The sequence below is a fragment of the Podarcis gaigeae genome (genome assembly GCF_964106915.1).
Source record: "Podarcis gaigeae genome assembly, chromosome: 1".
Taxonomy (NCBI): Eukaryota; Metazoa; Chordata; class Lepidosauria; order Squamata; family Lacertidae; genus Podarcis; species Podarcis gaigeae.
Window position 1 is genome coordinate 135,745,231 of NC_139678.1, and position 24,289 is coordinate 135,769,519.

General features: G+C 41.1%; 1 protein-coding gene across 3 annotated transcripts in view; it reads right to left on the bottom strand.

Moving 5' to 3' along the window:
• The window catches only part of SPAG16 (sperm associated antigen 16), a 444,022-nt gene that overhangs the window by 387,213 nt on the left and 32,520 nt on the right, over positions 1–24,289 (bottom strand). For all 3 annotated transcript variants that reach the window (XM_083708993.1, XM_083708994.1, XM_083708995.1), the window contains exon 9: positions 19,604–19,752. In XM_083708993.1, coding sequence (XP_083565119.1) covers positions 19,604–19,752 — 149 coding nt within the window. The remainder of the gene's footprint in view (positions 1–19,603; positions 19,753–24,289) is intronic.

Sequence of the window (24,289 nt, forward strand, 5' to 3'; positions counted from 1 at the left end):
AATGAGATCTTCACTCTCACTTTTTATACTGCATCGCCCATGCTTGTAATCTAGTTCAATCCCTTGCAGTGCAGGAATCTCAACTAAAGCATACATTTGTATTCTTTTATAATACTGATGGTGATGATGATAATGTTACATTAGCTTCCTAATAAACCTCACGTGACGGGGTGAGCTCCTGTTGCTCGGTCCCAGCTCCTGCCAACCTAGCAGTTCGAAAGCGTGCTAAAAAAAGTGCAAGTAGTGTGGTGATTTGTGGGTGTGCATATTTCTGGTTGCAAATTTTTGTGCTCATCCAAAAGTATGAGCATAAGCCAAAATAGCTGAAGACCTCTGGTTTAGGATTTGAATGGCATGCTAAACGGTGGCTAATTTAAAATGGAAGTGGGAGCTTCCAATCTCCTTGTGGCCACATCAGAGGAAGAATCGGAAGGGGATGAGCGTACAAATTGGGGGCTTACTGTGGTTCATGCTCAATATGAATGCAGCCATAGAGCTGGAAACATCTTCAACATGCAGAAAGTGTGTTTGATTGTTAGAAGTGCTCTCCTCTAAGCCTATTCTTCATTTTCAACTTGGGTCAATATAAAGCATGTATATGATACTTCAATATTATGTGTTGCCATTGTAAAAAAAAGGTAGCTGTGAAAGGAAGCCCCATGGAAATACTTTTGAATACCAAAAAAAAAAAAAAAAAACTCATTTAAAAGGTTCTACAATACTTCTTGCAGACACTTTGTAGTGCAATGTGATTTAACCATGAGTGCAATTATTTTATAAACATCTGAAATATCAGGGGAAAGTTGAAAATCACTGCAGAAAAAAGAGCACAGTAAAAACTTTATTATATACTACACCTTGCTTAGCTTGCTAATAAAACTCATAAAAATCAACCACAAAGACTGTGGCTACATAAATCCACCTTATTCAGCTTTATAACCCTGACAGATTTCCTTTTCTTTCTTTTTTAATAAACATAAAGATAATATGCAGTAGATAGTAAAAGTTAGATTAATTAAAAAAGCCATTGTAAAACTGCAGTAACTTTATAGACAATGACAACTGTGCTCATCCAACTGTTCATACAAAGCTTGAGTAATAATGCCAACAGTAAAATGAAAACTGAAACTGCTCCTGACACAGTCCCAGTTTTAAAGGTCTGTTAAAGCAAGTGAAACTTTCTTCAGCTGCTGCTTATTCTGCAGAGATGAGATGAAAAGCAAAATGTGCTACAGCTACAGCTGTTTCTTTTCTGCTTGACATAATCTCCCAATCTGAAGCCACATGAACAATGCCAGGAAACATCTCACAAGACATCATAATCTAAAAAGTATGTCAAATAAATTCTGATGACCTTTCCAAATGGTGATTTTCTATTATTATAGCAGTTTGAATATTTTTTATGACACAACAGACACAGGAAATCGAGGAATAAGATCAGATGTGACAATGTTTTGTAAGAAATCTTATATGCATAAGGCTAATTTACAATACTCTTTAGATTATTAGAATCATTATTGTTTATTGGTATGTCATTACACGCCTAGTTACCTATGCATAAGTCACATCTGAATCAATGAGATTAGTCTTAAAGATGAAAGGATTGCACCCCCTTTCCTACGTCTGAAATAAGTAGGAGCCCCCTATGCAGAGATGAAGCTTCAAAAAGTGCCTTCGTATTCACTATGGTGTCAAGAACACCATCAGTTGGGAAGCCCATTCCTGCAGAGCTCAATTAGTAGCTTAATACTAGGTGTCTCTTGGCTCAGTAAGTAAAAGTAAACGCCAAAGCAGCTGGCAATTTCTGTTGCCCATGTGCTGGTAACCTCCATTACTGCAATGTGCTCTATGTGAGGCTGCTCTTGAGCTTCACTTGGAAGCAGTGGCGGAGATTCTTGCTCCAGCACTGGGGGCAGAAAGCAGGCGGGAGCGTGGCTGGTGTGCATCCCGGGGGCGTGACACACATCCCAGGGGTGTGGTGCGTGTCCCAGGGGCATGGCGCACGTGATGGGGGCATAGTGCGCTGCCCGGAGCATGGTGCACGTCCTGGGGGCGTGGCACGCTGTGTGCGGGGGCATGGCGCCCGGGGGGGGCAGACGCAATGGCAGCCCACCGGGATCATGGTGCCAGGGGTGATGCGCTCCCCCTGCCCCCCTCTTTCTCTGCTTGGAAGCTGCAGCTACTGCAGAATGTAGGAGATGGACTGCTTGTTGGGACAAAACATCCCCATGACAGAATGTTGCTGTTGTAAGAATTGCACTGACTGCTAAGTAGCTAACAGGCTATGTTCAAGGAGATGGTACAGATGTCCAGAAGTCCTATGCAGCTTGGGAGCAGAATACCTGAAAGATTGCTGCATCCCAATCAATCACTGCACTCTACCGGAGAGGATGCTATCTTATCCGGAGAGCCATTCCACCTGTTGTAACAATCAGGACCGTACCCCTTTGAGCTTAATTTCATTGCATTTCAGGCCCTTTTACTGTCTTTTTGACACTTGTTGAAGACTTTCCTATTTCAGCAAAACTTCTAAGTGGACATTTATTTACCCCGGTTGCTATCAGTAGTAGATTTGAAATTATTTTTATATATGTAATTGTTTTATGTAGGTGATATTCAACTATGTTTTACTCCTAATAGAAAAGACCTTACTTTGTCGTGTTTATTAATTTCAGTGGGTCTGCTCTGAATAAAACTAAGTTGAAAACTACCAGTGTGTTTTCCTGTATTGTGAAATTGCTTTCAGATGCCTCATTATTATATAGATATATAATAATTATCTAGAATGGCCTGCTACATGTTGAATGCTTGAAGTGGTAGTGGAGTAGATTTTTTACAATGCCAGATTTTATTATGACTGATATGGTTCCATCTATATGAAGGTACTACACTTTAATAGACCTATTGACACCCACTGTTTTCCTGTCAATTCATACAAATGTCATATGCTGCATTTGGTGGAGTCTTGAGGTCAGATCCAACAAAGATGTTGAAATGAGTCCCACTAGCTCAACGGAATTCCCCACCCCACCCCTTTGCCTGTGTGTTCGTACTCTCTCACCAAATCTGCTTTGGAGGGTCAGGGTATACCTCCAGAACAGCACACAGGGGGAGAAAAGGAGATAGATAGGTGACAGAATAATTTGCTTATTATCACTACTTTGAATTCCACCCTTGATTGTCTTTAAATCTTTTCCTCCTCCCACTCAAATTGGGAGGAACATTTTTTTAAGAAAGAAAAAACAGTCAAAGCCTTCCATGCAACTATAGAAGGCTTCCAAAGGATTGAGAGGTTTGGGGTTTTTTTTTTACATAAAGTTGTCCAGAAGGGGAAGAAGTTTTAAATATTTTCCCCTCAACTATATTTCATAGGTGAGACTATTTATAAAAGGGCAGCCAAAAAATCAATCTGTAGCAGCTAACATTTTTTCCTATATTAGTACAGCCAGTATGCTATGGGTGCAGCCTGCATGAAAACAAGCAGAGGGACAGAACAGCAGTCATCCCTGGATCAGTCCCCCACACAGCAGGCTGATCACATCCCTGAGGAAGAAGAGAAAGCCTCTTAAGAGAGCAAGCATTCTGGGTGTGCACTCTGGGCCATGCAGCACTGGTGTCTGATTCTTGCAGCAGAAAACAGCATGTGTAATTGGCCAACTGTAAAGGTTTAGTGAACCAAGGTTGATGAGTCCACAAATGAGTGACAAGTATACTGCTGGAAATCTTGTGTGACATACCTGGACTGACTGAATATACGGGGTATCATCAGCTGAAGCAGATGCATCCAGAACGGTGTCTGGCAGATAACAAAGGCTGGCATGCCGTCAAGTAAATGCAGTTCTGCCCAAATGGCAAGGTAAGAGGAACAATGGCATCTACACAATTGCAGGAAAGGCATACATGGCAAGAGAAAAAAAAGGCCAAGATTGTTCCAATGAATTGATGTTACTGAATGGAAACGTGACATAATTTGTCAACATTAATAAACAGCTGAAGTGAGCACAATTAAGGTGACATATGAAACCCTTCAGGGGGGCTTGTCTTGGTACTGTGTGCAAAGAGGCAGTCATATATAAATGAAAAGGCAAAAATGCCTATTTATGGCCATTACATGGCCACCACTAGCATACATCTGGCAAACATGTGAGGTGCTGGGGTGAATCTAAATCACAGCATCCAGTATCAGAAGCAGGCAGCACCAGCTGCAAAGCTCAGAAACGTTCTGTACTGAGGCTGAACAGAAACATGGGAATAAGCATCATTTAGCTTCACAAACATGGCAAAGAAATTATCCTGAACACTTTGGTTCTTAGATAGTAATTGCCACCTCCAAGGTGTCAAATTGAGCAGATGTTGCCATCCTTCTTCAGCATTACAAACAGAAGTACTAGGTGAAATGCCATTAGGAGGCAAGGCTAAAATTTCAGTAAGAAGGCAGCAGTGAAGGTTGCTGGAACCTAGACCTGGTTAGGTGCCTAGGAAGTCACGCAGGTGGCACATAAGTCCCTATCCTCCTCCTTTGTCAGTAATTTTGTTGTAATGCAAATTCAATCACTCCATGACTTGTTTCCCTGTTAATATTAGGCAGGCACCTTTGCTGTATTACTTAGACTGCCTAAACACGTTCTATTTGACCAATCTTACTCAGACATGTAATTCTGGCATGTACGTGTGTGTGTGTGTGTGTGTGTGTGTGTGTGTACACCCACCCACCATGGATTTTACTTATATTTTATCGTCCACTTGTTTTTAACATCTGACTTTATTGGTATTTTAAATGTTTATTTTACACTGTGATTAAGCAGTATGTAACTTACAAAGCAATGACAAACCTAGACAGCATCTTAAAAAGCAGAGACATCACCTTGCCAACAAAGGCCTGCATAGTCAAAGCTATGGTTTTCCCAGTAGTGATGTATGGAAGTGAGAGCTGGACCATAAAGAAGGCTGATCGCTGAAGAATTGATGCTTTTGAATTATGGTGCTGGAGGAGACTCTTGAGTCCCATGGACTGCAAGAAGATCAAACCTATCCATTCTTAAGGAAATCAGGCCTGAGTGCTCACTGGAAGGACAGATCCTGAAGCCGAGGCTCCAATACTTTGGCCACCTCATGAGAAGAGAAGACTCCCTGGGAAAGACCCTGATGTTGGGAAAGATGGAGGGCACAAGGAGAAGGGGACGACAGAGGACGAGATGGTTGGACAGTGTTCTCAAAGATACTAGCATGAGTCTGACCAAACTGCGGGAGGCAGTGGAAGACAGGAGTGCCTGGCGTGCTCTGGTCCAGGGGGTCACAAAGAGTCGGACATGACTAAACGACTAAACAACAACAACAACAAACAAATAAATGAAATACTATTCTGAGACTGTAGTTCCTCATGCCACATCATACACCACTTGAGAGTACCTTAACTCTCCCAAGAGACTTTTTGGAGTATATGAGGAACTATACTGAGTGTGTGTGTAAAGAATTGGTAGCATTCCTTATGCATGACTAGAGATGCTACTGTTGACATTGGTGGGGTTTAGCTTCCAACTTATATTTATTTTAAAAAACTAAATATATTTCATAAGAAAATGTAAGCAAGCACTAGATTGTTTAGTGTGTGTTCATCACGCTCACTCAGTTATTTTACCAGTGGGCTCACACACTATGTACTAAAATGAAATTTTAACTGCACCACTTCTTAAAGTCTTTTCAAAACCTTCCTATTTATTCCTGCAACAGAAATATAAATGAGTCTTTAAAAGGGTTCTTGAGACAGATGAAATGTAATAACACTAAGTGTGGGTTTCTATGTTCATCCTAATGATCTCAATAAAAATTACAGTGGTACCTCAGGTTAAGTACTTAATTCTTTCCGGAGGTCTGTTCTTAACCTGAAACTGTTCTTAACCTGAAGCACCACTTTAGCTAATGGGGCCTCCAGTTGCCGCCGCGCTGCCGGAGCACAATTTCTGTTCTCATCCTGAAGCAAAGTTCTTAACCCAAGGTACTATTTCTGGGTTAGCGGAGTCTGTAACCTGAAGTGTATGTATCCTGAAGCGTATGTAACCCGAGGTACCACTGTATAAGAAGTGTTTGTTTATTAGTACCAAAATAAACTGGTGAACACATTTATAAACAATTAATGATTTGCTGGCAGTTGTATCAGAGATATCTCCCAGGCTACTAGTTTTTGTATAAGAGTGGCCTGATAAGACATCAACAAAATGCAGCTAATATATAAGAATGTGGATCTGCCATTTCTCATAAAGCTGTTCGGAAGTAGGAACAGACAAGCAATAATGTCCTCACATAGCCAGCAGTCTGAATCCCAACCAGTATTGGAGGTAGGTGAAAGAATTACCCTAATAACAATTCAGTGAGACAATTAACAGCAGTTGGTTTGGAAAATGCAATTGGCTATTGCAGGATTGAGAGCTGAGGCTGATTGGGACCCTGCGTCAATAATGATCCCCATCTGAAGAAGTGTGCATGCACACGAAAGCTCATACCAAGAACTGACTTAGTTGGTCTTTAAGGTGCTACTAGAAGGAATTTTTGTTTTGTTTTGACTATGGCAGACCAACACGGCTACCTATCTGTAACTGATCCCCATCCTGTTTGTCATTCTGAGTTCTTGTTTATATCCAAACACATCTGCAGTAAGGACTGATTTCATTTTAAACTTCATTCCCAGTTGAACACTGAGCTGCATGCCTGGCCCCATACCAGAGTCTCAAAGGTATTCTTGGGACAACTACATTTCAATATCCTTCAAAAACCTGCAAAGCCGCTAGCTGAGGTGTGCCACTAGAGGTATAAGGACACTATTTCCTTGAGCCTCTGTCTGAGGTGCCAAACAAAAAATGCAGGGCAATTCTAAAACTCATTTCTTGCAGAAATGCAAGGATCCTATAAGGGGTGAAAATTAGCTGAGTGGGGAGGGTGCTGGAAAACTCCTGTAGGAAAATCAGATTTTAAAAAACAGCTGCTGTAGCTAAGTTTACTTCATAAATAAGAGTGAGAGGTGCTGCTCATTTTCTAGGATCCAGTAATCAATTTGCTTGCTGTAGCAGAGATTTGCTGCAGTGGGAAGGGACCAAAGCTGAATGGAGCCAAGAGCTAATTTAAGTGGAGAGATAATATCCACACCATACATTTAAACTCATGGCTTAAGCTCAAGCTACATAACCCTCTGAATTGTAGTTTACCCTCATAGAGCTACAATTCCCAGTACCTCTAACAAACTTCAGCTTCCAGGATTCTTTCAGAGAAATTATGTGCTTTAAATGTATGGTGCAGATGTGACTAGGGCCGGGGGAAGATGGATGGATGAATTTGGGAGTGAACAGGCTAAGCCCAGAACATTATTTCTAATTTTCCAATAATTCTACAGTATTCATGAATTGTTTCTTTTCAGGTGAGATCCTTTTGAATTTAAATTTCAGTTTAATACTGAACCACCTTGACCTCCAACCATCACACATACACATACACAAATAAACAAACAAACACACCCAAGACAAATCCAGAAACCCTGCTGAAATGTGTCTGCACTTGCACTTCTTTCAGAGTTTTTTAATACCTTCCCAAAAAGTTTTCAACTATAATCTCACAAAGAGTTGGTACACTCATTTTTTTTTACTGTGGATCCATTTCCTGGTGCAGAAAAAGCTGAAGAAGAATAAAATCAGTTTATTACCACCTGGCCTCTATACAACAAAATGTAATACCATATGCTTTTGTGGCTATCCTAAGTGCAAATTGTTATTCAAGAGCTGTAACTCACTCTAAAATCTCTGGACAGGGGGATAAATTATTTATGGGGACTACAGCAGATGGCATGGTGAGTTAAAAATGAATTGTACTCTAGAAAGTGCCACAAACTTACACAAAAGATTTGTTATTCTGGTGCACTCTTCTAAATCTCTTCTAAACTTGCAGTCTTGACAGAATAGGGGTTCTTTCTGATACCTGAAAGAAGTGTCTGAAAGATACCCTATTTCAGAGTGTGTGCAGTGGGGCAGGGGAAAAGGAAGAGAGGGGATAACGACATGGAAAGAAAGTTGTTTCCAATTCCCCTAAAGGAATCTGCTGGAAATAACATTTTCTCTGAGGGCTCGTCCACATGTACCTTTTGCCCCATGCTTTCTAGGCATAGGCCCGTGTTCTAAAGCTCCATTTCTGACCGCTTTCCCCCGTTTTTGTCCCGCAACTTTCCACAGGAAAAGCCGTTCTTTAACGCTAAATCAGAATAAACGACAATTTGGGTTTTTCGCAGATTGCTGTTTGTGCTAATTCAGCAGTAAAGAGCAGGTTTTTGCAGGGAAAGATCTGGGGCAAAAGAATAAGTGCTTGGATATAGAGCTTTAAAGTGCAGACCTGAGCCTAGAAACACGGCACAAAAGGAAGCGTGGAGAAGCTCTCACTAAACCAACAGCTGAAATTTGGTGCTGAGCATCTTCAGACTTATTGTACTCAGCATTCTCTGGAGAATTACAGATTCTATGGTTCCAAATATGTCTAGTTGGGGCACCTGCCCACTGATGTCAAGAGCTGCTCAGTCAATGGCATAGCTGAAAAACTGACCATGGCCATTGACTCAGTAGCTCCTAAATGTCCTGCACAAAATAATGCAGCTATTCTCAGCATGAATGTGGAAGGAAAGGCTTCAATTCAAATAAAGAGCCATTAATATGTGGGGAAATGCAACAAAGTAATTACCGGTAGTATTGAAATAGCCATGGCAGTTGAACTCCATGCAATGATATCGAAGACAATATGCAGCCCCAAAGAGTTGGCATTTATGGAGAGCACAAAGAAGATAACCAACAAATCAAAACACAGGTGCATAGTACATAGTGAAGTGGGCTGAGCCCACAAAAATTCATACCAAAACAAATCTCTTAGCTTTTAATGTACCACAAAACTCTTCAATGCTTTTATATTTATTAATATTTTATAAAATATTTTATTATATTTTATATTTATTAATATTTTATATTTATTAATTGCCGACTTCCGGGTTGGCGCCATCGTTTAATGGCGGATTCCCTCCGAGCTCTGCAGAGACCGGGTCATACCGCTGCGGCGACACGGGGACCCTTAAAATCACAGGCGTAGAAGCCTGTGAACGTAGTGACTCGGCGGGCACCATTTGCGCCCCCCCAATCCGGGAAGGAGCCTTTTTAAAGGCTTCGGAACGGGGACGGGGTGCGGCGCGGTGCTGAGAGTACTCCTTCATCTGCGGAGTGAAGCCGTGAGCCATTATCGGAGAGTGCTGACTTTTTCCTTGGAACATTCGGACTCTAAAACATCAACCCGTGAGTAATACAGAAATTGGAATCTTAAAGAAAAATTTTGCGGATCAGGAACGAGCGGGGAAGGGTTAAAAAGGAAGTCCACCCCCCCCCTTTGTAAACAATTTAAAGCAAAGGACCTGCTAGCTAAGGTCGAGATAATCTTTGCTTTTTTTTTAGTAAAAGACTTTAATTTCACGGTTTTGACATTATAAGAATTTTTGCCGGAGGATAAAAAGATTAATTTTGGGAGCTGAAGTTTCACCCCCCCCCCCCCCAGACCCGGGAGTGTCCCACGAGAGAGCCTGTTGATGAAAGACTGGAAAGTTTGACAGCTGTCAAGTTGGCTGTCGAGACGGAAAAGGAGAACCTAGTTTTTGTTGCTTCTGTTGGTAAATTTGTAATAATTTGTTGAAATTAAGGAAGGGCTGATACAAAATAACCTGACTTTTGGACTTGAGCTGAAAGGAATACTAAGGAACTAAAATCCCCCTAGAGGGGTTTAGTGACATTACAGGAATGGCTGGAGGAAGGAAAATCCAGGCTGAATTGGACAGAGCATTTGTTCTCTTGGGAAAGTTACTAGGCCAATCTGATGTTTTAGCTACAAATGTTACAGCACTGGACTTAGCAGTAAAGAATATTGTTGAACCTGATAAGGACTTGAAACAAGGAGCCTATCCAATTGAACAAATAGAGAAAACGGAGAGCTTTGACAATATGGAGCAGGTGACAGATGTTGTCCCTGAAGAAAAGGAAGGAGGAGCTGAAACTTTGCAGAAGTTAAAGGAGAGCAACATTTTGAAGCCTGACATGATGACAAAAAAGGAAAAATCTGATGTGGAGAGCCTGGCCTGAATTGGAGGTGGAAGCTGGAGCCTGGGGGACATTTGGACTTGAAAGGAGTATAAAACAAGATTTGAAGTACCCCATAAGCTTTACCCCTAAAAATGGAGGTCTGGCTGGAAGAAATATGGATCCTGTTGGGCCGGAGCTTCTTTGAGATTTGGATCCTGTTGGGCTGGAGCTTCTTCGAGATTTGGAGTTTAACATTAAAGACTACCAAAAAGACCGGCAGAGAGAAACTGAGAGAGAATTGAGAGCCTCGGACGTGAGATCTCCAGGCTATAATAATAATAATTTATTATTTGTACCCCGCCCATCTGGTTGGGTTTCCCCAGCCACTCTGGGCGGCTTCCAACAAAGCTGAAAGATACACTGAAATGTCACATATTAAAAACTTCCCTGAACAGGGCTGCCTTCAGATGTCTTCTGAATGTCAGGTAGATGTTTATCGCTTTGACATCTGATGGGAGGGCGTTCCACAGGGCGGGCGCCACTACCGAGAAGGCCCTCTGCCTGGTTCCCTGTAACTTGGCCTCTCGCAGTGAGGGAACCGCCAGAAGGCCCTCAGAGCTGGACCTCAGTGTCCGGGCAGAACGATGGGGGAGGAGACGCTCCTTCAGATATACTGGACCGAGGCCATTTAGGGCTTTAAAGGTGCTGACCTTTAAAGGTGCTGACAGCACCAACACTTTGAATTGTGCTTGGAATGTAGGTCTTTCAAGACCGGTGTTATATGGTCTCGGCGGCCGCTCCCAGTCACCAGTCTAGCTGCCGCATTCTGGATTAGTTGTAGTTTCCGGGTCACCTTCAAAGGTAGCCCCACGTAGAGCGCATTGCAGTAGTCCAAGCGGGAGATAACCAGAGCATGTACCACTCTGGCGAGACAGTCTGCAGGCAGAAAGGGTCTCAGCCTACGTACCAGATGGAGCTGGTACACAGCTGCCCTGGATACAGATTTGACCTGTGCCTCCATGGACAGCTGTGAGTCCAAAATGACTCCCAGGCTGCGCACCTGGTCCTTCAGGGGCAGTTACCCCATTCAGGACCAAGGAATCCTCCACACCTGCCCGCCTCCTGTCCCCCCAAAACAGTACTTCTGTCTTGTCAGGATTCAACCTCAATCTGTTAGCTGCCATCCATCCTCCAACCTCTTCCAGACACTCACACAGGACCTTCACCGCCTTCACTGGTTCTGATTTAAAAGAGAGGTAGAGCTGGGTATCATCTGCATACTGATGAGCACCCAGCCCAAACCTCCTGATGATCTCTCCCAGTGGCTGCATGTAAATGTTGAAAAGCATGTGGGAGAGGACATAACCCTGAGGCACCCCACAAGTGAGAGCCCAGAGGTCTGAACACTCAACCCCCACCACCACTTTCTGAACACGGCCCAGGAGGAAGGAGCGGAACCACTGTATGACAGTGCTCCCAGCTCCCAGCCCCTCAAGACGGTCCAGAAGGATGTTATGGTCGATGGTATCAAACTGAGAGATCCAGGAGAACTAGGAAACAGCTCTCACCTTTGTCCCTAGCCCGCCGGAGATCATCAACCAGTGCGACCAAGGCAGTTTCAGTCCCATGATGAGGCCTGAATCCCGACTGGAAGGGATCCAAATGGTCCGCTTCTTCCAGGCGTGCCTGGAGTTGTTCAGCAACCACTTGCTCAATCACCTTGCCCAAGAATGGAAGATTTGAGACTGAAGTGGAAGGGAAATTTTGGTCGACTTTAGGAAAAATGTTTAAAATGTTTAAGAAAAAATAATGAGGTATAAATATTGAAATATAAATTGAGGAAATGGAAGAAAGAAGAAAAACAAAATAATAATATGCTAGAATAAATTAAATTAAGTTAAAATGGAGAAGTAAATTAAGGATTTGCTGAGCCAATAATTTAAATTGGAATACAAGAAGGGGAGGTGTGAGGAGGTCTGAGAAACAAGTTAAAAGAAAATAAGTATTTGAACTTTCAGGTGTTTTTAATTGTTTTTATTTTTAAGTTTTGGATTTTTTTTGTTTATTTTTGTCTTTGTTGTTATATGTGTTGTTCTCTTTTGAAAATGCTAATAAATATTCATTAAATATATATATATATTTATTAATTGCCTCATGTGATTAGTCACTTGGGTATGTACAATACAGTAGAAAACACACAGCAGACTAAGAGATATACTCCCTCCTCTCTGAATTTGCCACAATAGATTCTGGGCTTTATTCAGCTTTTGGTGGCGCAGGGTAAGGAATTTCTTTATATTTATGAAAGAATGATTAAAAGCTATGTGGACAAGGGAGACTAAATAGAATTCTGTGTCTTCCACTTTTTCATAGACCACTCTCAATATGAAGTTTCACTGTAAAAGTACTTTGGAGTGCTTTCTAATAATTCTCAACATGGAGATAGTTTTCAAAAAATTGAGGGACCTCTTTTTTGCTGTTTCCAAATACCTCAGCACTGTACCACATGGAAATACTTTTCAAAATGTGAGATGATAAAGCTTGGAAATCTTGTTGCTGTTTAAAAGCATCCTATTACTGATTCTGCTAGTGAGTGAACAACAAAAGACAAGCTGAGCCATCTCCTTGGGCTAAATGCATGCAAGGAGACACCTTTAAGTACCAGAAGCATCCAGATCTGCTGCTGCTATTTGTGTAATTGCTAAACTGATAAAATAATAAATGAATTCATTCAATGTTAAGAACTGAAGACCTCTATAGAGAAAGTGTGGAGGTTTAGTCCTGTTTGAAGGATGACAGGTATGCATAAAAAATTCTTATGCAAACAAGTAAGCACTCATACTACGTGAATGTTTTTAAAAGTATCAGAATATGGGGATTTCCCCCTGCTATTTGTTTATTGTTCTCTTTACTTGTTAACCTAGGGAAACCTGGGGAAATTGCTTGCAACGGATTCAAATCACAGGAGACAGTCTCAATTTGTCCTCTATTACTTCATGGCTACAATTTGTTTACAGGTGCTGCAGAAATGCTTTATGGGTCTACAAAGATGTTTTCTTTTGCAGACTTTGGGGGGGGGGGAAGCATACTAACAAAAGCTGAAGCTTTCATCCACAAGAAATAATAAATGTGACAGGATGGTCTCCTTACAAAGTGCTGGTGTGACCAATTGTGGCTCATAGTAGGTTCAAGACAATGCCTTAAAATAGAATTTAGAAAGGAAGGAAGAAACCGTCAGCATGTGAATGTGCTAAGAGACTTGCCGTTTTAAAGCATTACAAACATGGAAAGCCTATAATCAGAGACACCCGAGGGATGAGTGTACACGCTGGAGTCAATAATGCCTCTACAATGTCATTTTCAAACCTGAAGAGAAAAGGGAGATACAAAAATGTGATAGAATCATAGACCTGTAGAGCTGGAAGGGACCAAATGGATCATCTATTCTAACCCCCTCCAAATGCAGAAATCTTTCGTGGGGCCTGAACTCACAAACTGAGATTAAGAGTCTCATGCTCTACCAACTGAACCATCCCTCATCATGTAATGTCCAACACAGAAGGGGAAAGAATAGCAAATCTGCAACACGGAACACACAGCCTGTTCAGCCTCAAGCTGACTAAAAAAGAAATCAACAGGATATATTCATACTTCTGCTTGTCCCATGACTAGAAATCATGGGTCTGAGCAGTTTTTCATTTGACCTGCTGTTTTTAGGCATGGGTCCCCCTTGCCCCGCTCCTTTCCCAGGGAAAACTCATTCTACAGTGCTAAATCAGAGCAAACATCAATCCAGAGAAAATCAGAATTGCCATTTGCTCCATTTCATTTCTTTTAATTTGTATACCGCCTTTCTATATTACTATACACAAGGTGGTTTACAAGCTGAAGAAACAACTACATAGAGAGCAAAGATCAGACACTTAATAACAATCTTATCCAATACGAAAAGTCATAATAAAAACATAACTTTGAAATAAATAATTTATATCAAATAAAACAATATTCAATAAATAATAATGATAGTAGTAGTAAACAGTAACATTAAATATCAGCAAATAATAATTAAACAGTTAACACTTAACAATGACAATACAGAATTATTGAACTATAATCAATAAAAGTAACGGCAAGTCAGTCCATAAAATACCACAAAAACTTACAAAATGACAAATACCACAAAACCATGCCACATGATTTAGGTGCTTTATATATTTTTATCTTATGCTGGTCTATTGTAGTTGAGAGAATGAGTTTGTGTACTCCCTACTTCTACAGTTGCCCTATTGCCTATTTAGCATGCTCTACTTCTGTATGTAGGGACGCAGGTGGCGCTGTGGGTTAAACCTCAGAGCCTAGGACTTGCCGATCAGAAGGTTGGCGGTTCCAATCTCCACAACGGGGTGAGCTCCCGTTGCTCTGTCCCTGCTCCTGCCAGCCTAGCAGTTCGAAAGCACGCTAAAAAGTGCAAGTAGGTAAATAGGTACTGCTCCGGTGGGAAGGTAAATGGCGTTTCTGTGCACTGCTCTGGTTCGCCAGAAGCGGCTTAGTCATGCTGGCCACATGACCCAGAAGCTGTATGCCGGCTCCCTCAGCCAGTAAAGCGAGATGAGCACCACAACCCCAGAGTCGGTCACGACTGGACCTAATGGTCAGGGGTCCCTTTACCTTTACCTTACTTCTGTATGTAGGTACTCTCACCCTATGTTGGCCTGTGTGTGTGTGTGTGTGTGTGTGTGTGTGTGTGTGTGTGTGTGTGTTGAGAAACAAGGGTACACACTTATAAAAATATATATTTTTTAACATCTCTGTACTCCTCTGAGCACTAAAGAGTGATTTTCCCTGGGGCAGCAGGGAAGTGGGCAGAGGAGTATGAATAAGCCCTTAGTCAGAAAAGCAAACATTTACATCAAGCCAGTCCACTCTGGACAGCATCAGGGCATGCCCAGACAACATACGCACCGGGTTCTGCCCAACTTTGGGGAGCCTGGCACATGTGTGTGATCTCATGTGCCGGGAGGACGCCCGGCAGGGTCCGCTGTGGCTGCATTTAAGCCTGACAGGGCCTGTCACAGGCTGTGCAATATTGAGGCGGCCAAGCCCCCCGCTTCAAAATTTGGGGGGCCAAATTCTATTCTAAATAAAAGCATTTGGCAATGTATACAAGAATTAGTAACATTTCAAAACTGAATGAAGTGGTAGAAGCAGATATCATTTCAAGGCAGCAATCCTACACAAATATACATGGGAACTCAACTGCGTTTACTTCTTAGTAGATATGTATAGGATTGCACTATGAGCCAGCAAAAGCAGCATGTTCTGCTAAAATAAAATTAAGCACTTGCATTGTTATGGACAAACTGCAATACCCTTACACGCTGGCTTTTGCAGTAGAAGGATAAGGATTTAGTAATGAAAGCTGCTAGTTAACAAAGGAACCACTTCCATAGCTAATCCCCCTAAAATCTGTGAGATCACCTCTTAGACCTGTAGAGGAACAAGTACGGTATGTTGTTAAACTGCGGTCAGAACACAGCACACTGGAGAACTAGAATCTGTTGTGTTGTGAATCAATGGACAATAAATATCTACAATCTTGTCAGAAGGAAAACCAACTGAGGAAAGTGACAAATTATTTTTAAGACCAAATATGCATTCTAAGGGTTTACTATGAAGCAAACTAATCCTGCCAATTATTAATTCATAAACCAGTTGGCATGTAGACTTGGCATCTTCTTGCACATATAGTTTCAGCACAATATGAAAACAATTAAGATTTAATTTTATACTCCCAGGAGTCAAACAGTGTTTAAAAAATACAATGTAAATAACACTGGGTATCAGAAAAAGTAATATTACGTAAGTCCAATTTACTTGTGGCATATTAGTGTGATTCAGCATCAGGAAAAACTAAATGCTAATGCTGATTTTATTTCTTTTGGATATATTTACATATGCAGAGCTTTGTTTAAATATTGTGAAAAGATTTAGGAGGAAAATCCATAATTCAGGATAGAATTATTAATTTCTAAAATAAATACTGCCATAAATGAGCACCTGAGCCCTTTTTAGTTAGGCTTAAGGCTTTGGCGGTCCTACTTGGTATTTGAATCACACTTCAGTGGAGGAAAACCATTCATGAATAACTTATAAAAAGAGGCATTAAAATGGAAATAAGTATTAACAATTATCATTGTTAACTACCGTATCACATAGAGGTCCAAAAATTGTGGCTAATTTACTAGCTAACTATTAACTGTCTAACAGCAAGCCACAATTTTAGTGGGCCTTAGTTCTAGTTAATGGCCCTTCAGATTATTTATTTATTTAGCATCAGCTACGCAATGCAAAAGGCACTTCACCCCCCAAAATGGTATGAGAAGTTCTTTTCCCAAGGGACTTGAAAAACTAAAAACAGACGCTGGAAACAATAGAGGAAGAAAATGGAAATGGAGGCAGAAGTAATTATTTCAGTCACACATACTTTGGCTTAGTCACAGGGTACTGGGCCTAGGGCAGTTTCCCCCAACCTGATATTCAACAGATGTTTTCGACTTCAACTCCCACCAGCCCCAGGAAGTATGGCCAATGGTCATACCCTGAACATCTGGAGAGCACTAGGTTGGGAACGGCTGGGTTTTCCGAAGATGCCAAAGCAAGAGAGAAAGGGTGGACTTGTTTCAAAGAGCAGGAGATATTCAGACAGTTGAAAGTGCTGGAGTTGGAGATTGAGGGGGCCAGCGCTGTGCAACGTGTGTATTGTCAGCATGTTGCGCGACGTGCTGCAGAATTAATGTGAGCATGTTGTGCAGTGTGCATGCACAGCCACTGCAGATTTTGGGGAAGGGGGCCCTTGCCCCCCCCCAGGACACCCTAGATGGCACCTATGGGCAGGGGTGTGTCTGGGTATATGGAATTACACCTTAAAATTGATAGCTAGTTCTATTTAAATGCTTAACAAACATATATTGCTATTTGTACAGAGTTCAGCGGGGCTTATTCTCAAGCAACTGAACGTATGATTGTAGTCCTAGTAGCTATTAATAATTTCCCTCTTTTGTTCTTTAACCTTTCCCAAACTCTGAGTAACAAGGACAAGAAATAACATAGTGCAGTGTCTTTGATCTGGCTAGATCAACTCACACAAAGACAGTAATTTGTTGACTTATTTAATATACTGGTCAGATATTCTGCAAGCACAGTCTGCAATCTGAGCTAAGTAAACATGTGTCTCACAGGAAAGTTAATTCCCACAGATAAACAACCCTCTTATGGTTCAATTTAATTTTAAAATACCAAATTGAGGACATCATTCTTCATATATTCAAAGTTCAGCCTGGCATCTTTAGTAAAAATTACATCATAGATCTTGAAGTCAGAAATATCCTGAGATGACATTACAGTGTAAATTGAATAAAGGGACATCAAAAGACAAACATATGGAATTAAAGAATTCTGAGCTCAAATGGGCATGGCTCGTCTGGCAACCAAGACAGATGCTTAATGTGAGAGCTCTCCAGATTTTGAGGCCTAGGCCACTTAGAATACAAAGCGCTAAGATAAAACTGATCTGAAGATCTATTTCCCTCAAGTCTGACTTCTGTTCCCCAAAAACATCAGACAGTGAAGAAGACCCTAGTAGGGCTAAAGGTTCCACTAACACACACACACACACACACACACACACACAGCCTGCAAACCAGTCAAGATTGTACAACTCTTCATATGTGGCAGGAAGGGGTGTGGCTGGCACACATGACAGGGCTATGCAGTGCAGCCCCCTCGTGCAGGCCTTTCAAAATATGAAGGGGGTTGAGAAAGTATCCACCTGATGCAACAAGCAAAAGGAGGAACACCTCTTCCTAACACAACTAATATAACCATAAATGTAAGCCGGAGGAAAAAGCCAAAAAGGACAATGTTAAGCACAGAAAATGAAATTCCTGGGTTGGAGTTGTACTAACAGAACGCCGCTTATTCCATACACACAACTTTTGTTGTAACAGAAAGGAAACAGATAATGCTTCAGAAAAACATGGAATGGGAACTTGAACATCTTCCTGGCAGGAGAAACATCAAAGGTGTGCCTTGGCCTGGACAGCTCAGCTGGTTAGAATGTGGATTAGACAGTGTTACGTACTGGGTGAACAGGACTTGAAAACAGTAGAATGTACTTTATGTTGGAGTGGATTGTGACTATTTCATAAATAGAAATATATTTTTCAAGTTCTCCCTACCCAAATATAATGCAGGCAGCAGCCATTTTGTGCACGTTCAATTTGTGCACAACTGCCAACACACACTGTTTTCAGCCCTGGAAGGGGGCTGAATGGGGAGGAAGCTACACGGGGTGGAGGGGGCTCTGCCGATGTGCACAATGACCCAGAAAGCAACCCCCGCGCATCTGAGGAGCTGCCTGTACCTTTACTCCATTATTCTCTGGGTGCCCCCTAGCAACTTTCTCATACAATGGAACCTTGGTTGTTGAACGTAATCTGTTCCGAAAGACCGTTCGACTTCTGAAACATTCAACAACCGAGGCACAATTTCCGGTTGGCAAAATCCATTTTAAAAATGGAGAAACGTGCCTCAAAAGCTGTTTGACTTCCGAGGCGCGTTTCAAAACGGAAGCATTCACTTCCGGGTTGTTGGTGTTAGAAAGTCAAAATGTTCGATTTCTGAAGCATTCAAGGTTCCACTGTATAGCTGCCCCCTTTAACACTTCTGAACCATCCTCTGTCCACATAGAAAAAAATTAGAAGAGGAAGACTCAAGATCTACCCACACTGGAAGAATGGCAGATGCAGCTGATAGACTATATGCAACTGGCAGAGATGACCGGCAGAATCCGAGACCTGAGAGAAGAAAGGATTGAAGAAGATTGGAAGAAATTTAAAATTTATTTACAAAAATATTGTAACTTGATTGAATGTTAAGAAGGATGCTTGATCATAAATAATTGGCCACCACTAAACTAGATTGGAATTTGATGATAAGTGAGATTAAGGAAAAGACAAACCCTCTGGGAGAACTATTAGATTATATTTAAACGAGTGGATATAAGATTGCAAACAAGATGATAATTTGCTTGAAAAAACTTTTTAACAATGTAAGTGGGAGCAGGAGACGTGAGGAAGTCTAAACAAGTTATGAAATTCTGTTATGATATAAGCAATGTTGTTTGTTACTTATGCTTTTCTTTTACAAAAACCTTAATAGATATTTATATATAAAAAAAAGAAAAAAATTAGAAGAGCCAGTGTTTCTCCGCTGTAAGCCTCAGAATCCAGAACCTGTTTACACCAACAGCACTGGTGCTACACAGGAGTCACCTTTTGGCTTCTGGAATACAAAGAGGGATGAGCAGTAGGAAGCTACAGAATCTTTCAGCAAACAGCGATATGGTTAATCATGGTGGTGTTTGCTATCACACAAACCCAATAATTTTTGTAACAATATTAAAACACTGAACATGAGGCCAAATTCTACAAAAATAGGCAAAATGAGAATTGGCATACCTTTGGATATCTCTTGCCCATCTGTTTTGTTGGATCTTTGGCTGAGTCATACGGATTAACACCAGTAAATACTTTGTGTTCCTTGGCTTCTTTGAGAGCTTTCTGGGAAGGTCCCTGTAATCCATCTTCTCTTTCACACTTACGGCCGGCTATGAAATAAAAGCAGTTTGGTTTTTACATTTCTTTAAAAAATCATTTTTGGTAGAAATTAAGCATGCCTAAATTTGTTCTACTATAAAACAAATTAATCCCTGATTAATTTGCCCAACTTGCTTGTGATTTCAATGAAATCCAACAAGGATTGGCAATCTAAACTGGAATCTCAAATGGAACAGATAGGACATTGGCCCTCATCCAGACTAAATAAACTCTTTTGAACATTCCTGGCAACTGATCTGTACACACCCAGAAGATGGCACTGCTAGTGTCAATGTGGGCACCATTATGCAGAGCCTGAAGAACCACAGAGCAGAAGAATCTATATTGTTTGAAAATCAACAGTGCTTGGGAGAAGAGGACTGCAGTCACAAAATTAGAATCTTTTTTATTTATTTAGCAGAGCTCTAAAAATGAGTATGAGTATGAAAGTATATCTGCATGTACAACTGCACACCCACAAGTCACAAGTGTCTCATTATATTCTCTCCAGTTAAAAAGCTGGTTGAGAAGTCTATGCTGGATAGCAATTTGAGAATGACAGAAAAAGCTCTGACTAAAAAGAGCACAAAATGGACTATCTGCATGGGGGTTATTGCCTTTAACATGAAAGATGATGTAACATTCACATTTACAATATCAAAGGGAACTAATATGGACCGGATCCTTCTGTGTTACCTTTCATCACTGCTTCCATGGGCAGTTCACAACAGTACAAATACATTACTAAGAAAAATGCTACAATACAAAACACTTCAAAATCTCCATACCATGCATACTTTTATTTATTTATTTTATTTTTATTTTTTAATTAAATTTTATTGAATACCAAAAAAAGAGAACTTTTATTTATTTATTACTTGAAGTGGTACTACATAGATAATACAACGTAACATAATATTACAAACCCATTTGAAATAGCATTCAAATGCAGGTTTTATGCTTGATTTTTTTTCTAATATAAAAAGCCCCAAACAATGCAATGTTCCTTCACAGGTGAATTGTACCAGCCACTTTATCACTTTGCTCTTTTCCCAGCTTTACAATATCCTTTTTGAGATGTAGGTACCAAAACTGTTCACACTATTCCAGGTGCAGCTGCACCACCAATTTCCCTTTCCTCATGCTCCCTAACATGGAATTCATCTTTTAAACAGCTGGGTCAACATATTAATTGAGCTTTCCATCAACAGTCCCCAAGATGCCTTTTCTGGTGGTCCGCCTCTGCCACTGAACTGCATTTGCCATTTTAACACAATCTTAATGCTTATGGGATGTGGGTGGTGCTGTGGGTTAAACCACAGAGCCTAGGGCTTGCCGATCAGAGGGTCGGCGGTTCAAATCCCCGCAATGGGATGAGCACCCATTGCTTGGTCCCAGCTCCTGCCAACCTAGCAGTTCGAAAGTACAAAGTGCAAGTAGGTAAATAGGTACCGCTCTGGCGGGAAGATAAACAGCGTTTCCATGCGCTGCTCTGGTTCGCCAGAAGCGGCTTAGTCCTGCTGGCCACATGACCCGGAAGCTGTATGCCGGCTTTGTATTGTGTATGAACTTTTGTATATCTTTTGATAAGTATCAATGAATATATATATATTCTATAAAAACTGCAAGCACCAGTGGGGAAAACTGTTTTTTAAATCAAGTCTGTTTAAAGATTTAGGCCAACCAGCCTATCCATGTTTTCCAGATGACATATACCTTTTAGCATTGCATGCTTCAGTGTTCTGTAAAATTGACTGTGATGGCCATATGGGTAAACTGAAGTCATTTGAATTGTCATTCTTGAAAAGTACACAAAATCCAACACTAAAATAATATGTGCATCTAAAACAAATGAATTGAAAAATCCTTTCTGCATGTGAAATTATTCTCTCATTTTTACTATGAAGCCTGCATCCAAAGGGCACAATCGACCAGGGCCTTGCAGAGCCAGGCAGGGGCCCAGGCCAGGTAGATCACGTGGCCCCCTTTGCGCCTCCGTGTTTGCCCCAGTGCATCCCCTGTGATTGTGAATATGCTGACCGAGGCCCCCTTTGGAATCGGAGGCCTGGGCCAAGTGGCCCATATGGCCCCCCCCCCCCTTTGTCTGGGCCTGCAATCGACTAGGAAGTAAGCCCCACTGAAATAAACAGCTATGTTCTCTGCACAGTTCCCATTCATGGGACCTGCCCCAGAATAACTTCTCCTTGAGCTTAAATAAAATAAATGTAACTGAAGTATATGGCCACCTTAACTAATTTATTTGAAGGGACGCATGTGAAAAGAACTGTTTCTTACACAAGATGCTAGCCTTATAAATACTTTAAAAAATTTTCAACAACTGTTACAAGTATCATGTCTCAGAGTATTTCCCTAAGCATTACACATTGCAGAAATGTTTTATTTGTTTGGAAGCTCTTCTCTCACTCAGTGGCTGTGGTTGTCTGGCAGTTACATTGCTCGTGGGATTGTGTTCGTTTGTGAAATATACATACTTGCAAACTGCTACAGAACTAGGAAAGCCCAGAGGTTTAAATAGCATCTTCTGATCAAACACATTTCCAAGTTCTACAAAATCATTACAGTTACACAGTATAATATCTCAGAAGCATTTGCAGACCTCCTGTTTTGAGTGCCTTTCAGGTGGGATGGAAGGTATGTACTGTATATGCAGCAGAATTAAAACAGGTGCCTCTTCCTATTCAGTCATTCAGTCATTTTGCAGTGCATACCAACCAGGTCATTCTGTATTGCATGATGACTAAAACGTTTTAAAACTGCAATTCCTTTTGGAAGGAACTTGCCTAATAAGCTTTAATGCAGGGGAAGGTTTACAGTGGGGGTATAGTGAGGGTTAGACACACATAGATTCCTCATCTCTAGTTTACATAAAATTGTGTTGTGGCACAACCAGGTGACAGGACAGGGTTATCAGACAATCTTAATGACCTGAACTGGAATAAGTCTTTCCCTCAGGCAGCCTAGTCCAATGTTGTTTAGGACTTTATAAGTCAGAACAAAAATCTTAAACTAGGTTGGTCACATATAAGAAACCGGTGCTGCTCCTCTTTTAAAAGTGACATAACTTGTGCTTGGTGCCTCACTCAGCAACTTAGCTGCTGCATTCTGTCCTAGTTGCAGGTTCCAGACCAGCCTTAAGAACACTCCCATATACAGCATATTACAATTGTCCAGTTTTCAGGTTATCAGTGCATGAGTCACCATGTCACGGCTATCCCTGTCCCAAAATAATCATAGCTGTCAAAGGGAGAGAAGTCACTGAAGTCACTGAAGCCTCCAGCAAGAAATGTGAGTCAGGGAGCACCCCCAGAGGGAAGAGTGCAACCCCATCTAGAAATGAGTACAACCAATGTCTAGGCAATTTGGGTTTGGGGAAGCCTGTGTATAAACTTGCATTATTAATCAACTTCCCATTCTGTAACATTGCATTTGCCCCTTCAAGCAGCAGAACCATTTTACTCACTGCCCACTATCTTAGGGAAAACAGATAAATAAATGAATGTTTTCTTACTAAGATTAATACTGGAATTCAGTTGCTGATGCCCCAACGTAACTAGGTGTATACTGGCAAAGTGCAAGAATCCAGTGACATGTAATATTTTCCAGATTCATTGTCTTGATTACTGTAAATGGGTATCATCTGAAATGTTTCCTGCTGGAGAACAGGAATATGACAAAATAACCTTAATTCCTCCCTCTAAAAATAGGGTTGGCTTACTACCTGGAGTGCTTTAGCAAGGTAGCCTTTTGTTCATAGCCTATAACCCTAGGAACTGTGCTGGTATATAAAAGTGGAATGCTATTGTTTTACCCCAGGAATGTTACCTCAATAGAGATATAACAAGTCACTCACTAGAGTCAGCAGGCAAAATGAAGAAAATCTGGTGTATAATATACAGGAAAAAACACTGCCTCAGCCACTACAGACAATTAGGAACATTTTTACTGAAATTTAAGAAAAGTATTTTCCCATGATTTACAGGTTTTGCACTGTTCGCTCTGCATCTTTTCAGTGATGTTCCTGAAAATCACTTCAGTAAATTGTGTATCTGTTCTGTTAACTTTGTTCCATTTAGGTCCCAAACTGAGCAAAAGCGTGAAACACACAGCCCCAAAATTAACACTAATTATCCTCAGCTATTTTTTGTACACAATTAAAGTCTTTTTTCAATGAAAGCTACATATTATCAGTGACCAACATTGCTAAAAATTTCACTAGGATCACAGCCTTAAATTAAAAAATGGCTACATCTTGTTCAATCACTTCAGACTGTACCAATATATAAGGAGATTCTGGATGGACCAGACCAAAGTTCCATCTTGCCCAGCATCCTCTACTCACAGTGGTCAACCAGATGCCTGTGGGAGACCTACAAGTAGGACATGAGCACAACAGCACTCTCCCCACTTCTGTTCCCCAGCAACTGGTACTCAGAGGCATGTTACTTTCAACATCAGAGTTATGCAGAGCTATCAGGACTTGTGGCCAAATTCCAGTGTTTATTCACAGTATGAATAGTGCTTCCCTTT